Source organism: Lissotriton vulgaris, chromosome 3_1, assembly GCF_964263255.1.
Source record: "Lissotriton vulgaris chromosome 3_1, aLisVul1.2, whole genome shotgun sequence".
Lineage (NCBI taxonomy): Eukaryota > Metazoa > Chordata > Amphibia > Caudata > Salamandridae > Lissotriton > Lissotriton vulgaris.
In genome coordinates this window covers 733,193,478-733,210,229 of record NC_141689.1, presented here as the reverse complement: position 1 = coordinate 733,210,229, position 16,752 = coordinate 733,193,478, and the positions used below count along the sequence as shown (strand labels likewise).

Sequence of the window (16,752 nt, the reverse complement as noted above, 5' to 3'; positions counted from 1 at the left end):
ATTGAAATGCATTTGCTACTGCGCCCAAATCCAAATTAGTGCAAAGAGCACCAGAGCCACATATGACGAGGAAGCTGGTTTCCTGCTCCCTAAGCTTTCCTTTGGGATGTTTGCACTGCTTAGAAAGGATTTGGAATAAATGTTCTCACACAGCTCACATTGTATAAAAGATTAGTACTGCCCCATGACCAGTGAGATTAGAAAGCAACATCATGTTTAAAAAACATCCTATGGCCCATGAACGTGAGATGCAACAGACCCGCTGTACAATATTACTTATTCTAGAAAATGCAAATAACAGACCTGTGATATTCAATAGCAAAGAGACAAGTTATACATTAATGTCATCTTAGGAAGGTAGCCCTTCCTGCACAAAAACTATTCTTAGAATCCTATTCTTCTTTATATATTTGTGCTGCAGAATGAAGTACAAATGCAAAGCGGAAGTAACAATGTGAAATTAAGTCTTTTCTCCTTGTTAAACCAGCCTCGGGTAAGCGCGACATTTTGACGCAAACCCTGACTTTAGTAAATAGGGGATTGCATCAAAATACATGGGTGAATACATGTGAACACAAATGCTTCACCCATGTAAAATTTCCCCAATGCAAGTTAACACAAGTAAGTCACAGCCCAGAATTATTTTTGGGATGACATTCCATGGAAAGCCACAGATATTTTAAATTACATGGCTTCGTTAATCCCAACATTGATTTTGTGCGGGGCTACCCTATGAAACTGGCACAACCAAGTCACAAAGTTTTGGTAAATCTGGGCCTGATATCATTTTTCATATGTACTTTTTTCTAATTTAAACGGGCGGAATATTCTTCTGTAAAATTGCTTTTGGAATTGGTTACATAGCTGCCCAGAACGGGTTTCCTGCCCCTGGCGACCCCTCTGCTGTATATGCTCCCCGCTGCTAGACTACAGTCTGCTCAGCCCTTCCCCACCCTCCCAATCATCCTCCTTCCACCCTGCAGTAACCCCCTGCCCACTCACATATACCACCTGTTTGTGAGTAATAATCACCACATCTACGGGAATACAATAAATAATTCAGCCCACTATAACTGGGTCTGCATGGTTATTACCTACTCCCTGGTGATAAACTCATAATCGCGTGGTACTGGCGGAGTGTTACCACACAGTACTGATTTTTATGAGTGCAGATATATCTGCTCGCAGGTACTGTGCAACGCCTAATCAGGTCCTAAGGGGGAAATCAGAAAGTGTGGCTTATGCCACCAAAGTCACCAATAATTTATGAACCCCTGAATCCACAGCAAACCTTCAGAAAACCCATCGACACTGAGGAACCTTTTCCAAGGAACATATCATTTCAGGACAAATTGGGGGTCATTAGGATCGCGGACGGACTTGAATCTGTCCGCGACCCCTGAGTAGGAGGGAACGTCCGCATGGGCTGCGGCGTTCCCTCTGTGCAGATTAGGATGTGACCACCAGGGTGGCGGTCACATCCTCTATTTTAAACATTGCGGCGGGTGCGGCTTCAAGCTGCACCCGCAGCAAAGTTAAAAATGCACGCATTGCATTAGTATGTAGAAAGTGGCAGGCACGCGCGGTGCCTGCCTCTTACTGCATACAAATGCAGAGTGGGTACCATAGGTACCCCCCATGTGCACCCCCCACCCCCCCTTCACTTAGGGGGCCCGCAACGGGCCCCTGCAGTGAAGTTACACATGTTTTTCCACGGCGGAAAAGCCGCCGCGGAAAAGCATGTTTCCGAGCACATCCTAATCTGGCTGACGGTGTCTGAGAGACACCGTCACCATATTAGTGCTTTTCCGCCGCCGTTGTAAGCCAACCGCGGCGGAAAAGCTGCGGACGGAAACCAGGACCCACCAGCCATCCTAATGTGGCGGTGGGTCTCGGTGGGTTCCCAGAGGATTTTCCGCATCCTCCAGGCCGGCGGTGGCTTCCGCCGGCCCGGAGGATGCGGAAAATCCTCCATCCTAATCAGCCCATCCGGACAGAACGTTTCTTCAGGTACACTCATATGTAATTCTGGACAGAGATTTAATTAATGGTTAATTGGAAATAAAAGTACACATCACTTTTGATACATGAGTCACTTCAGGGTAAAACGTAATCATAATATAAATAGGACACACCAAGTTTTTGAATCACATACTCAGTCGCCAAACATTAGGGATATTGAAATGCAATTGCTCCTGGCCCCACTCCGGCTCAGAGCAAAGAGCACCAGAGCCACAAAAAAGATGTTTCCCTGCTCCCAAACCTTCTGTTTCGGATTGTACACTGATTTGAAAGGATGTGGAATAAATGTTGACACACAACTCACATTGTACAAAAGATTAGCACTGTTAAAGACCAGTGAAAATTAGAAAGTAACATTGAGGCCATATGTTCAAAATTTAAGAATAGCGATCAAATAATTGCATTTTTCTGCAAATCGCAATTAAGAAATTGGTTTTCCTAATGTGTGAAACACATTGAGTTTCATTTATTGGTTCCAAGTGGGTCTCAAATCAACCTACCTCATGATGAAGTAGGTCGCAGTTTGCGACCCATTAGGAATTGCCGCCATCACATGAATGGTTGTCAGCTAGGGTCAGCAGATCACCATGCCTGTGATTACTTTTTAATAAAGTAAGCAGATTTTTCCTAAATGCAGCCCATTTTCTTTAACACCTTGCATACTCATGACGAGCTCAGCTCGTCATGAGGCGCAGTGCTTGTGTGCTCATGACGAGCTGAGCTCGTCATGACCGTTGGAACGCTCGCATGCTGGGCTAATTCCCGTGCTGTCCGAGCGTTCCACACAAACGGGTGTGGTCATGACAAACTCATCTCGTCATGAGCACACGAGCACTGTGCCTCATGACGAGCTGAGCTCGTCATGAGCATGGGGATGCTGTGTGCGCCCCCATACCCCCAGCACAGCGGGTTAATATGCCCCGCAGGGAAGGGGTTAAAGGAAAACAGGATGCATTCAAAAACTAAAATAAAAGAAAACGTTTAAGTTTATTTTTTTTTAGTTTTTTTAGAGTAAGCAGTGGTCAGTGGATTCACTTCCAGCTCTTACAAAAAAGTATTGTTTATCAACATTCACGAATGGGAAAAGTTGTTGGGACCAACGCCTGCTCTTTAAAAGTATTTGTATCAACATTCACAAAATGTGAGAACTGCTACCACCTCCTCTGAGGTGTCGGCAATTTTTTTATATTTTGCAACCGTAATTTGGTGTCAAAACATTCATACATACCACTGCGAACCAGTATTAGGAAAGGCACCCTAAACACGCCCCGTCCAAATAACGATTCGCAAACCAAAATTGAGATTTGGTAACAGGTTACAGAGTCATAATTTGACTTTTATACTTTTTTTGCACTTACAAATGGCCCTATTCTGCAAATCGGTCGCTTGTGACCTCCCCAAAAATATTTTTTACATATGATCCATAATGTCTGAAAAAAACCTTCTGACCCATGAATGTGAGATACAATAGACCCGCTGTACAATATTACTTATTATAGAAAATGCTGATAACAGACATGTACATAAACAACATCTCAAGTGCTATTATTTGCAAGACTAGTAGGTAAACATTACCTACGGATTTCCTTTTCCTGCATGATCTACCGAGCCCTTGTACCCTTCATTCGGTAACCTGGTCCTGATGTTGATCCTAAACTACCTGGATCAAAACGTCGTCGACATCCCAGCGCAACTTGTGCTGCAATATACTCTGGTTCACTAAAAAAAGTCTAACTCTGTATAAATTCATGCACATACCTACCTGTGAACCTCAAGTATTCTGTATTTATTGTCACTTTTCCACTTGCGCCGTATATCACTGATCACGTATCACCTGCGGCGTCCACTTAGAGTGTCACAAGCACTTGTATGCACATATTTCTTTGGGTTACTCATGTATTTATTACTTACAGTGACATAATAACTGTTCCCAATGTATTCGTACCCTTAAAGCTTCTTTTGTTCCCTCATGCCTTTATTCAATATATGATGCCTTTGGCAAATTTAACTAAACCCTGAGTCTTCCTACCTTCTTTTCTTGCAATGTTTTGTGCATGCTACTAGGCTCGCAAATAATAACAGTTGAGATGTTGTTCATATACTCTACTTCACCCAGATCTCAACTTGGTTTATGGTTTTACTCCTGTTGTTTTTACGGATAACAGACATGTGACATTCATTAAATAAATAAAAAAGAGACCGCTTAGACACTAACGCCCTTTAAAGCTTTGGTGTGGAGATTCGCTTCACTGTTTAGTGGTCGATCCATAAAGACTTTTCAAGTTGCAAGCCTCAGGGCCTGATTGTGAGTTTGTCAGACAGGGTTACTCTGCCACGAAAGTGACAGCTCTCCCGTCCACCAAATTACCGTATTTTCCGGCGTATAAGACGACTTTTTAACCCCTTAAAATTTTCTGGAAAGTCGGGGGTCGTCTTATACGCCGGATACAAAATTAGACCGTTTGTTTTCATGGTTTTTTTCAACAGCGCGGACTACTCCTGAAGGTTCCTGCGCTTCCGGCCCAGCCGGAGGTGGGGGAGGGTGGCTCTAATCCAGCCGGAGGTGGGGGAGGGTGGCTCTAATCCGCCCGCCAGCCACAGAGGTGAAGAGTCGAAGAGCATTGCATCCTGGGGGCTCCCGCGCACAATTGGCTTTCAAGCCGCAACTTCGCTCCAACTTCGCCCCTACTGCCTGGTGGGTACCCCGAGGCCTCCCGCAGAAATTGGCAGCCATAATGCCGGAGGATTCCCGCCGGAGCATTGCATCGGTGGACAACGCTGAGGATCCGCGATAGCATCCACGGAGTCGGAGGACGCCGCCGGGCACTGGAGCTGCTTCACTGCGGTAAGCTGAGCGTACTCGGAGGACTAGCGGGTGGAGAGATTACGGTAGGCTTGCAATATTCCCAGCATACAAGCAAGGTGGAAGAAACATTTCCCGCCTAAGTTACATGGTTCAAAAGTGACAATAGCGAGCAACCAAAATACATGAGGTAGCAATCGGTACATTACAAGAGAAAAAAGTGATAAGTGTGCAGGTTACCGGTATAACAAAATACATGAGGTAGCAATCGGTACATTACAAGAGAAAAAAGTGATAAGTGTGCAGGTTATAAAAGCGTACAAGGTACAAGTAGAGCGTTGGACTGTGCTGGAAGTGGGGGTAGTCTTGGGGTAGTCTTATACGGCGAGTATAGCACAAAACCTAAATTTGATCAAGCAAAGTGGGGGGTCGTCTTATACGCTGGGTCGTCTTATACGCCGGAAAATACGGTACAGTTCCATTATATTATATGGAGCTTGTAATACAGCGGACTGGATATCCATCACGTTTGTGACGGAGTATACCATCCACCAAACTCATAACCAGGCCCTAATTCCTGGGAAATATATATCATTTAATCAGACAAAACTGAAATGTGATTCATAAAGCAACCAACATCTAAATTATACATATGTAAATTCAAGACGGTCTTAGTAATGAGTAAGGTACAAGTCTATAGCTGTGGAAGTAACAGGAGACCTTATCCTGAAAAAGGCAATGGTGTCAGTGCGGTGGTTAAAGATATACAATGCAGAATGTGTGAGCAACACATTTATTTAAGGGTCTTCACAAAGATTTCATAAACAAGCTTTGAGACAAGGTAGCTTGCAATTAAATGGACCTGCAGCCATATTACAGAAAGTACCCATCGGGTGCAATGGGTGTGTCGGCCCATTTAGTGTGGCCCCAGAGCCCTTTATTACAGAAGAGGCGAAAGATGCTTATGCAGCCTCTTCTGTAATACATATAGCGCTGGTACACATGTAGCGTCCAGGCTATTGTGGGAAGACATTCCCTCATTTGCATAGGGGGTAGCCTCGTGCAAATGAGGGAATCTCTTTACCTCTGTGCCCAATCTGTATTATGGATGCTGGTGCAAAGGCAAAGAAGCTATTAGGGTCTCACTAATAGTGAAGCCTCAAATAAGTATGTAAAAGAGACTGATCAAAAAATCTAAAAGCAACGAACTGACCCAAAACCCACTGTAAGCATAGGTAGTGTCAACAACACGTCTCTTGACAACAGATAGCTGAACTATTGCCAAGACCTATAAAAAGGATGCAATATTTCCTGCTGCGCAAGACTATCTTTCTCAAAACAGAAGACAAACTTTAATTAGTCCAAAACTGCCAGTCACAGCAAGGATTATTTACTTTTCATATAGTAAGACCAGTTCTTTACAAAGGTTGTTTCTTTATGTATAATAGGTTAGTAACATCTCTCCTTCACCAGAATAAGATTATTTTCAAGTATCCCTCTCAGATCGTCTTAGAACGACTATTTTACTTTCTGCAGATCATTCTGCTACATGACACGTAAAATGGGAGAGCATGTGCACTTGGCAGCACAACAGCTATGTATAAAAAAGGACAGCACTAGTGCTTCTCAGAAGGGCTGTTGTAATTTCAATTGGACCATAAAGGTAGGAAAGCTGAAAAAAGTTCAGCGTATAAGCATGGGCATCTCTTAATGTGGCCATATTTTTCTTCGGGTGTATTGGACTGCACAGAAAGCTCTCAGAAAGATCCAATGATGCAATTGGGCAGTAGGAATGCCAATATTTTAATTGAGCAGTACTTGCATCCCTCAGTGTTTCTGCTTTACACGTAATGTAACAGCGTAAGTACCTTTTGTAAAGGCTTTTATACTTTATTGGGGCAGTGACAGCATGTCTCACCGTGCCAGATGTCCTTTTATGTGTAATGTTTAAATTGACTTATTCTCAGCAGGGTGGGTTTAATGAGCTAATACTTGCACCCCCCCAGCAGTGCTTCTGTCATTTAAATGGGCAGTAAATGTAGTTCTTAGCAGCACTGCTAGTATTATCATTATTAACTGGGCAATAATGGTTGAAAGGGTCACTGCCAGCACTTCCTAAGAAGACTGCTTTGATTTCACTGGGAGAGTGTCAGCACTTGTCAGCAAGGGTCCTACACTTGAAGAGAACGAAGCCAGCCGCTCGTCTTTTCCGAAATCCCAGTTTTAACTGGACAGCAGCAGCAGCAGCCCGTCTCGGAAGCGTGGCTCTGCTTTAAATGAGACACAGCCAGGCTCCAGCACTTCAATGATGGGCTGCCGACCGGACAGGCAGGTCTCCAATGAAATACAGCACTTCACTTCTCAGCAGCAGAGACAAAATACTTGTGGGATTTCCAGGAAAGGGTGCCTTGCGCGTAATGTGACTGTTTGGGCGTTTCTCTGCAAGCACTTGTACATTTACTGTGGTGTCATCACTCACTGGACAATTTCTGCCCTGCTGGGGAGGAAGTTCTTACTCAAATTACTCAAATCATAGTAGTACCTAGGTTTTTTCTTCCAAGTACTGTCATTTTAACCAGGCCCGTGACTGAACACCTGAGTACTATTTACTAGTCAATGGCTATATACTGCCACTGTCCTAACCTCATTCTCCGTATCCCATCCAGGCACTGCAGTGTACCACAGGCTGCACCTACCATGTACACGGGTGAGGAAGAAATGGGGTCCATGCAGAGGATGGCAGAAACTTCTGCATTAAACTATACTCAATATTCAGTACACTAGATGGGTACATCAGACATTAAAGGAATACTTAGTTAGAATAATTTAAGAGGGCTCTGGAGGAATGCGTAAATCGTTGATACTGATAGAAAAACATTTAAAAGTGCACTCGGCGGATACAAGAGTGAGTGCTCCTCCTGCCCACACTTACTTCTCCTGGCCCTGGTCGAAGTAGCGCGAGACGAAGAGCCCGACCAGCGCCTGGCTCAGGTGGCCCCGGTAGTGCAGCTGCAGTCGGTAGCGCTGCCCGGGCCGCAGCGGCTCCTGCAGCTCCAGCACCAGGTAGTGGTGGGTGGCCGAGAGCCAACGCCGCTCGATGCCCAGCTCCCTGCCGCGGCTCTCCCCCTGCAGCTCGAGCAGCGCAGCCCGCGTGATGTTCAGCTCCAGGCTGTGCAGCAGCAGCACGGAGCCCCGCTCCTCCGGGCCGCAGCGCAGCGTGATGTTCACCTGCCCCGAGAAGAGGAAGTTGCCCTCCGCGTCCGGCTCCAGCCGCGGCCACAGCTCCAGCTCGTAGTGCTCGGGCACCGGGCTGGGCGGCAGGCGCAGCCGGCTCCATATCCCGGGCCGCTCGGTGCTTCCACCCGCGGTGCTGCCGGCGGGGGCCTCCTGCGTGCTGGCCAGCGTGGGGGGCGCCGCGCTGCCCCCTGTGTCTCGCGCGCCCTCTGCCGCCGTGGCTGCCTCCTGCAGGCTGCGGGAGTAGAGCGCGGCCAGCACTGCCAGCGCCAGCAGCAGCGCCCCCAGCAGCAGAGCCAGCAGCAACGCCAGCGCGCGGCTCAGGTAGAAGCCGGAGCGGGACTTGGGACCCATGGTGCAGGCAGAGGTCTGTCAGCTGTGCTGTGGGGGCCACTCCGTGCAGATCATAAAGGGGTGGAGAAGGCGACCCTCCGAAGGTCGGCGGGGGCGGAGCTGGAGGCCTGGGATGGATGAAGTTTGGGAGGGAACAAGGGGAAACCCAGAGCGGCCAGGGGAGGATGCCTGAGAGTGTGAATTCCAGCAGCGGGGCGACCCCGCCAGCTGCGGTTCACATCTGCACTTGTGGCGACGTACAACCGCTGGCCTTGATTGAGCAACACAAGCAGTCCCTTTCACTACTCGGGGTTATTCGAAGACTTCTGAACCCCGAAGAAGACTGTCAAATAATCCTATTTATTTATTTATTTATTTATTTATTTATTTATACGATGTTATATAGCATGTACTTTACCCAGAGTGTAGGGAGAGCTTTGCGATACCTGGGGACTTTTTCAGCATGAATATAGTAGCAAGAATGTTGATAGTTCTCACCGAAAAAATACATCTCCATCTCCTAATTAAATAGGAAGTATTCCTTCCTAAACCTAAGTCTTCTGGCATCAGTGTTTCCAGGGTCACTATTAGATGTAGGTCACACACAAGATTTACATAGAGAACATTTATGATGGTAAGAAATCTGAGAAATCTAATTTCCTTGGACGAGGGAAGCTGCTCAATGGAATTCTGCACACACAAGTTGCCGGCATTGGTCTTGCTTTGGGGGCAGGCTCTGTGGTTTAGTGCATTTTTTTAGGAAATTGCTAGATCGGCTTAAAATATATGCTTTGAGATCCAAAGAATGGAAGAAAACAGATACAGATGTCCTTTTGCACAGTAAACAGGAATGTTACTCGTATAAAGTGGGTTATCATGTTTTCTTTACTCATTACAGACAGCATTCTCATTCACCGCTTCTCAAGCCGTCCTACTAGTGTAGTTTTCTTGTTTGTAAATGCCTGCTTTTGACTTCCTAGGCGCTGCATGACCACAAGCCTGTTATGGCGCCTAACTAATACAGTCTCTGCTTTTACTTTGGTTTCAAGAGTTGTAATTTGTAATGGAAAGATTTTTTTTCGCAATGCTTTGTGTTTTCAAGACAAGAGAGAAAAAAAAAACTCTAATCGTTTGCAGATCCTGGCTCGGGCATTAAAACCCAGTTCTAGGGAGAAGATGCATTTGAATGTGAGGATTTTTTTGAATGCCATTAACTATTGCATTGAAAGTCCATAAAAAATATGCACGAGTTTTTGCCTCCCTCCAAGGGAGCTCTATATGCTTATAGGCATATTTCTGGAAAAGAACACATCTATTTTCTAAACAACAAGAAAGTGTCATAGAATTAGAAAAGAGTAATTTAAAACACATTGCCACATTCACATCTGTTATCTATCAAACGACCCTGATGTATTCTTTGAAGTCACAAACTTTATTAAGAACTCAAGTTCTTTGAACCTTAAAGTCTCAGATTATACTGCCTCCTTTTCATGAGTAAACCTACCAATAAAAGTGGCTGTTGTGGCTATGAACTTGTAAACATGTCAGAGAAGCCAATGTCAGTTTTACATAACATTACTACACACGAGCATTCAATATCTGGGTCCACAGCGGTATCCAAGGGTGGGATAGATGGTATACTAGGGGCAGTAAAATGACATGGATTCGACTTAATGGGAAAATAAAATACGGCTGGTAGCGGGACTCCTTGTAACAGCGGGATTGGGCCTGCTTTCAAAGATTCACAGGGACCCAGTGAACCAATGATGTAGGCTCAGTGACTCACGGTTAAGGCTGTTTCTTGAATGACATAAAAAAAGTACATGGAAGGTATAGTTGATTTTATTTTTCAATTAAAGAAGTTGGGAATGTGTCTGAAATAACTACTCTGTATATTCTTTATTATAGCAGGTACACATATACCTTACTGTAACAGCATTGGTGCAGCACGCTTTGTGTATCCAATCAAGTTTCAAACTTTAAACGGTCAAATGATTAAAGCGATGGGATAGATCATACACGCATAAGTCTTTCAAAATGAATTTTATTGTTCAACAGTGTTCTTTCTTCAGAATCACTGTGTATGTCACTCTAGCCTACACGTGTTTCATCACAGCATGTGGCTGTGAATCTTCAGGGCTGATCTGAATGATCAAGGCGCGTTATCGGGAGACCGGTGATAATTCCGTCCCGGTCCTAATCGGGATGTTTGCGTGTAGTAGGAGAACGGTACCGTAAGTAATCGGTTACCGTTTCGTCAAAATTGGGGATCGTGTGTAACAGTTCACACAGCGTCGGTACTTTAAGGCTGTTAGCCCGTGGGTTGAGCCGAATGCAGCTCCTGTTTCCGAATTATCACCGGTCTCCCGATAACGCGCCTTGATCATTCAGATAAGCCCTGAAGATTCACAGCCACATGCTGTGATGAAACACGTGTAGGCTAGAGTGACATACACAGTGATTCTGAAGAAAGAACACTGTTGAACAATAAAATTCATTTTGAAAGACTTATGCGTGTATGATCTATCCCATCGCTTTAATCATTTGACCGTTTAAAGTTTGAAACTTGATTGGATACACAAAGTGTGCTCTGGATTGTTGTCCATTTACATTAGAGAGAGGTCCCAGAACCTCTTCACTTACAGAGGTTGAGGTTTTCCTCTGCCAAGAAGCACCTAATCTTATACCACGAGACTCTAATACTTACCGTGACAAGCTGAGCGCCATTTTCCTGAATACTTAAAAACCTGTTCCCTGACTTTTTAAGCATTGGTGCAGCACACTTGATATAATGTGATAAAAGACATAAGTTGGTCACAGTACGAAACAATTGCAGGCATTGTCTAGGAGGCAATAGGTCTAGCGTTGGCAAGCTGGTGAAATGTTTTTTTTTTGTGAGCATATTCCTAAACAATAAAATGATAAAAAAGTAAAACATGTTGCAGCTAAATGGGATGGTTGTGTGCTTGCTAGGGATAACAGAAGCCAGCATTCCTGCCTGCATTCTTCTTGTTATCCTTGCTGGGGGTAACTGCAAACCCCAGAAACCATCAGTGAGCCCATAACGAGGGGCTGACACAGTGGCGCAGGGAAACCCCACTCTAGCAGCTTATGCAGGGGGTGCCTCTTGGCTGGAAGGGCTGGTGAATTGCATCCCACTAGAACACTGACTCGTTATTTATGGGCCTCTTCTGTCAGCGGACAACATTTTTATAAATATCTGTAAAGAAAAACTGCAACAGAGGATGTGGCCTATAGGCTGTTGCACAGTAAACTAAACAAGCATTTGCCATGCAATAGGTCTCGCATTTCCGAAAGTTTGAGCTATTGGCATTGTAAATGACAATGCCAATAGCTCAAACTCTCACAAATGCGAGACCTATTGCATTGTAAATGCCATTTTTGGAAAAGTGACCAATGCTGGGATTTCATGTTGATGGTGGCCACCCATCTTTCTTTAGGGCCGGCTCGTATAAAGAAAGAGGCGAGCCCGCCATTATAGTGAAAGCGTGGTATGGGGTGCTTTTTTGGAAAAGTCCCCCATGCAGCGGTTTCACTTTAATAGCCGCCAAGCACCTTTCTTTAGACAAGTCTTGTCTAAAGAAAGGGGAGTGGCTCTTAATCTTCCTATATGGCATAATAAATATATTTTGACTAATAATAAACCTTTATTTAGGAAATCCTGGAGACAACGGGGCCTGATTTGGGTGCATCAATTATATGATAACGACCAACCTCTATCTTTTACACATGCTCGCACTTTGTTTATCTTGCCTTCTAATCTTAGTTCTAAATACTCTCTTTATTGAAAGCTGTTCAAGATGCTTACACACATTATATACCCTCTTCGCCAAGCACTACCCCCGGTCTCTGTCATACCGATAAATTAAGAACCCATATTATTAACGAATCTAAGGCATCCACTATATATACATTTTTGCATAATTCATCTAGTTTGAGAAAAAACGAAAGTAGAAATATTATGGGAAAGAGATTTAGAATCTTCCTGGTCTGTGGACTTTTGGGATAGTATATGGCTCAAAACCGAGAAGTCCTCTAGGGCTGCAAATACCACACAGACACTCTTCTTTATTTATAATAGGCTCTTACTTTCTCCATTAATTCTTAATGCACAACACTCTCATCTTCCGGATACTTGTTGGTCCTGCTCGTCACCACGCGCTGAACTTTGTCACTTGCTTTTCCAATGCAAACTTGTCAACATTTTTTGGGAAAAGGTATGGTCTCAAATTGGTTCCATCTTTAACTCCAATCACCCTTTCTCTTTATCACATATCTTTTTAGGAAACTTGTTCCCTATTTGGGAAGGTTGTGACTCTAATGTCAAGATAATAGATTTAATATTAGCAGTGGGTTTTCAACAAGTGACCAAAATTGGAAAGACTTCACTAAATTATCTTATCAAGGTGGTATGCTGTTTGTTACAATAACATGACTGGATACGACATTTGTATACCCATTACACATGGCAACGAAACGTTCAGACTTGTGTTCACCTGTCACGATATTCATTGACATGAGCGCCAGACGTTCTCTGTCTCATACTCCTCGCCAACAAGAAGTACCTAAACCTCCAAAACTTTCTTCATGTTGATGTTATGTAGTTTATCCTAGACTATATTTTGTACTGCAAATTTTTGTATATCATATAAGTTTCCTTTCTATACCGATGTTCCATATAATACTATTCTTTTATTTGTACATGATATAGCTGACTGTATTTCATTCAAGTTTCTCTTCCTTATTCATTATAAAATTGATATATAGTATGTAACTCTTTTCTTTTCGATGTTATCATATCTGTTGAGTTAATGTAATCCTTTACCTCAATAAAATCATCTTTTGAGCTTTTAAAAAAAAAGGGGTGTGGCTGACATTACAGTGAAAGCACCGTGTGGTGCGCTTGTAAACCAAACTCCAAAGAGTGCAACAGTAGGGAAAGCGTTGGATAGCGTAGGGGTAAAAATTACTATTCCCACTCCAGTGAGTGCAATAGTAGGGAAAGCGTTGGATAGCGTAGGGGTAAAAATTACTATTCCCACTCCACAGAGTGCTACAGTAGGGAAAGCATTGGATAGCGTAGGGGTAAAAATTACTATTCCCACTCCAGTGAGTGCAATAGTAGGGAAAGTAAATACTTCATTATTACTAAAAAACAATTAAATATTAATACCTATAAAAATTAATTAAAGGTAATTACCAATTTAACATAATATATTAATTAATCAATCAAAAATACAAATAAAAATCAATTATTACAATTCATTACTTATTAATACAAATTAATTATCAATTAATAATCAATTAATTAGCAATTAACAATTAATTAACAATTAATTCAAAATAAATACCAATAACTAAATTAAAATACTTAATTAATGACAATTAAAATACTTCCCACCCTATTTCCCTATAAACCCACAACCCGCTACAGGAAATACATTTATAAAATTAGCATAATTATCAATTAATCAATTAATAAAAATGTATTACCAATTAAAATTTAATTAATTACCAATTACAAATTAATTAACAATTAATTCAAGATAAATACCAATAAATACTGTCACAATGTTAGGTAGCTTGGTTTCTGGTTCAGGGAGGAGCTGGCTTGGCAGTTCGCGCTGGACTGTTCCCGTCTAAGCAGAGTCAAGACTTATTTGCATATGGCTGGACCCTAACTGATTTGGTGGAAACATTGGACTGGGATGCAGCCCAGAGTGATTGCAAGTTGCTGAGGTTAATTTAAACATTCCATCTATCACTTTTTGTATACTTGAGTATTCCGCCTTAAGTGGGATAGGGATGCCCAGACACAGGTCTAGTGCTCATATTATCATTAGATTCAAGCTATACCTGGCTGATGAGCCCTAGCTAGAGCCAAACCGGTACTAGGTTGCTTGCATTTCGGTTCAGGGAGGTCCTGCCCTGGCAGTTCAGGCTTGACTGTTCCCATTGGAGCAGGGTTGAGATTGATCTGCATTTGGCTGGGTCCAATCTGAGGTGGCATGGTGTGCAGAAAATACAATGGACTGGGATTTTACCCAGTCCATCATTTAGCATTGGCCCAGCAGCCTGGAATCTCAAGTGCACTTCTCCTCTAGTGCACAGACGGAAATAATATTGAGTACAAAAAAATAGGCATAAAAAATATTGAGGATAAAATATCGACTACAAAAATATCGAATTCCTATCTACAAACATGTAAGTACAAAAATATCGAATCAAAAATATAATTTAAAATATTATAGTCAAAATATCAAATTTTCGTAAATGTCTTAAAAGTAATTTAAAATAAATGAGATATTAAATATAATTAACTAAAGCATACTTAAAAATACTTAAATAACCTTAAAATTATAAAACAATTAATTTAAGCTAAAAAAAACACATTTTTTTTTTAACCTCCTTCCATGCTGCTGTCGGCCATTGGCCGACGGCAACGCAACCTCGCTGGTGCTGCTGTCGGCCAATGGCCGACTCGGCCCCGCCCGTTTTGGGAAGTGCCGCACTTCTGCAAAATCAGCCGCGCAGCCAAGGTGTTAAACATAAATACATATCTTCACATGATATTAATAAAAAACATACAATATTTTTACCGTAGGATAGCGTAGGCGGACAAATTACTATTCCCATTCCGTTGAGTGCAATAATAGGGAAAGCGTTGGATAGCGTAGGGGTAAAAATTACTATTCCCACTCCAACGAGTGCAACAGTAGGGAAAGCGTTGGATAGAGTAGGGTTAACAATTACTATTCCCACTCCAGAGAGTGCAACAGTAGGGAAAGCGTTGGATAGCATAGGGGTAAAAATTACTATTCCCACTCCAAAGAGTGTAACAGTAGGGAAAGTGTTTGATAGCATATGGGTAAAAATTACTATTCCCACTCCAAAGAGTGCAACAGTAGGGAAAGCGTAGGGGTAAAAATTACTATTCCCAGTCCAGTGAGTGCAATAGTAGGGAAAGCGTTGAATAGCGTAGGGGTAAAAATTACTATTCCCACTCCAGTGAGTGCTACAGTAGGGAAAGCGTTGGATAGCGTAGGGGTAAAAATTTACTATTCCCACTCCAGTGAGTGCAATAGTAGGGAAAGTAAATACTTCATTAATACTAAAAACAATTAAATATTAATACCTATAAAAATTAATTAAAGGTAATTACCAATTTAACATAATATAATAATTAATCAATTAAACATACAAATAAAAATTAATTATTACAACTCATTACATATTAATACAAATTAATTACCAATTTACAATTAATTATTTAGCAATTAAAAATTAATTAACAATTAATTCAAAATAAATACCAATAAATAAATTAAAATACTTAATTAATGACAATTAAATTACTTCCCACCCTATTCCCCTATAAACCCACAACGGGAAATACATTTATAAAATTAGCATAATTATCAATCAATCAATTAATAAAAATGTATTACCAATTAAAATTTAATTAATTACCAATTAAAAATTAATTAACAATAATTCAAGATAAATACCAATAAAGAAAATAAATTTTTAATCAATTATAATTAAATTACTTCCCACCCTATTCCCCTATAAACCCACAACCCACTACAGAAAATAAATTAGTAAAAGTAACATAATTATCAATTAATCAATTAAGTAAAATTAATTGCCAATTAAAATGTAATTAATTACCAAATAAAAATAATTAACAATGAATTCAAAATAAATACCAATGAATACATTTAAATATTTAATTAATTATAATTAAATTACTTCCCACCCTATTCCCCTATAAACCCACAACCCGCTACAGAATTAAATTACACAAAAATTAAATAACATAAAATTCATTACTTAAAATAAATTATAAAATAAATATACACTTTTCACACATATACTAACATACAAAACACTTTAAAAAATTCGATATTAATAAAAATTCGATATATTTAATACCTATATTATATACTTCGATATTTTGACTTTCTATATTTATGAAATTCGATATTAAATTACTCACCTTAAATTCGATTTTTTTTGTTGACTATATTCTGTCCATTCTATATTATGTCCATTCTATATTTTGAAGTCAATATTTATGTAAGTCGATATTTTTAACTCAATATTTTGTCTAGTTACCGCACAGACACATGTGATCAGCAACAATAACATTCACTCACAATGCAGGGTAACTACTGACCGACGTGAGCAGGCCCATTTCCCCAATGCTCTATGCTATTTTGGACAGAAGCAAAATATATATGACAGCTAAACAGTACATTTATATAGATGTATATATTCACTGATTAAACAAATGGTTAAAGGGACAATTATAGTTAGGTATTAAAAAAAAACCTTAC

General features: G+C 41.5%; 1 protein-coding gene across 1 annotated transcript in view; it reads right to left on the bottom strand.

Annotated features, from left to right (window-relative positions):
• LVRN (laeverin) overlaps window positions 1-8,449 on the bottom strand; it is a 648,183-nt gene extending 639,734 nt beyond the window's left edge. Inside the window, exon 1 of the mRNA XM_086961059.1 lies at window positions 7,758-8,449. Coding sequence (XP_086817185.1) covers window positions 7,758-8,413 — 656 coding nt within the window. The 5' untranslated portion in view covers window positions 8,414-8,449. The remainder of the gene's footprint in view (window positions 1-7,757) is intronic.
• Between the last annotated feature and the right edge of the window lie 8,303 nt (window positions 8,450-16,752).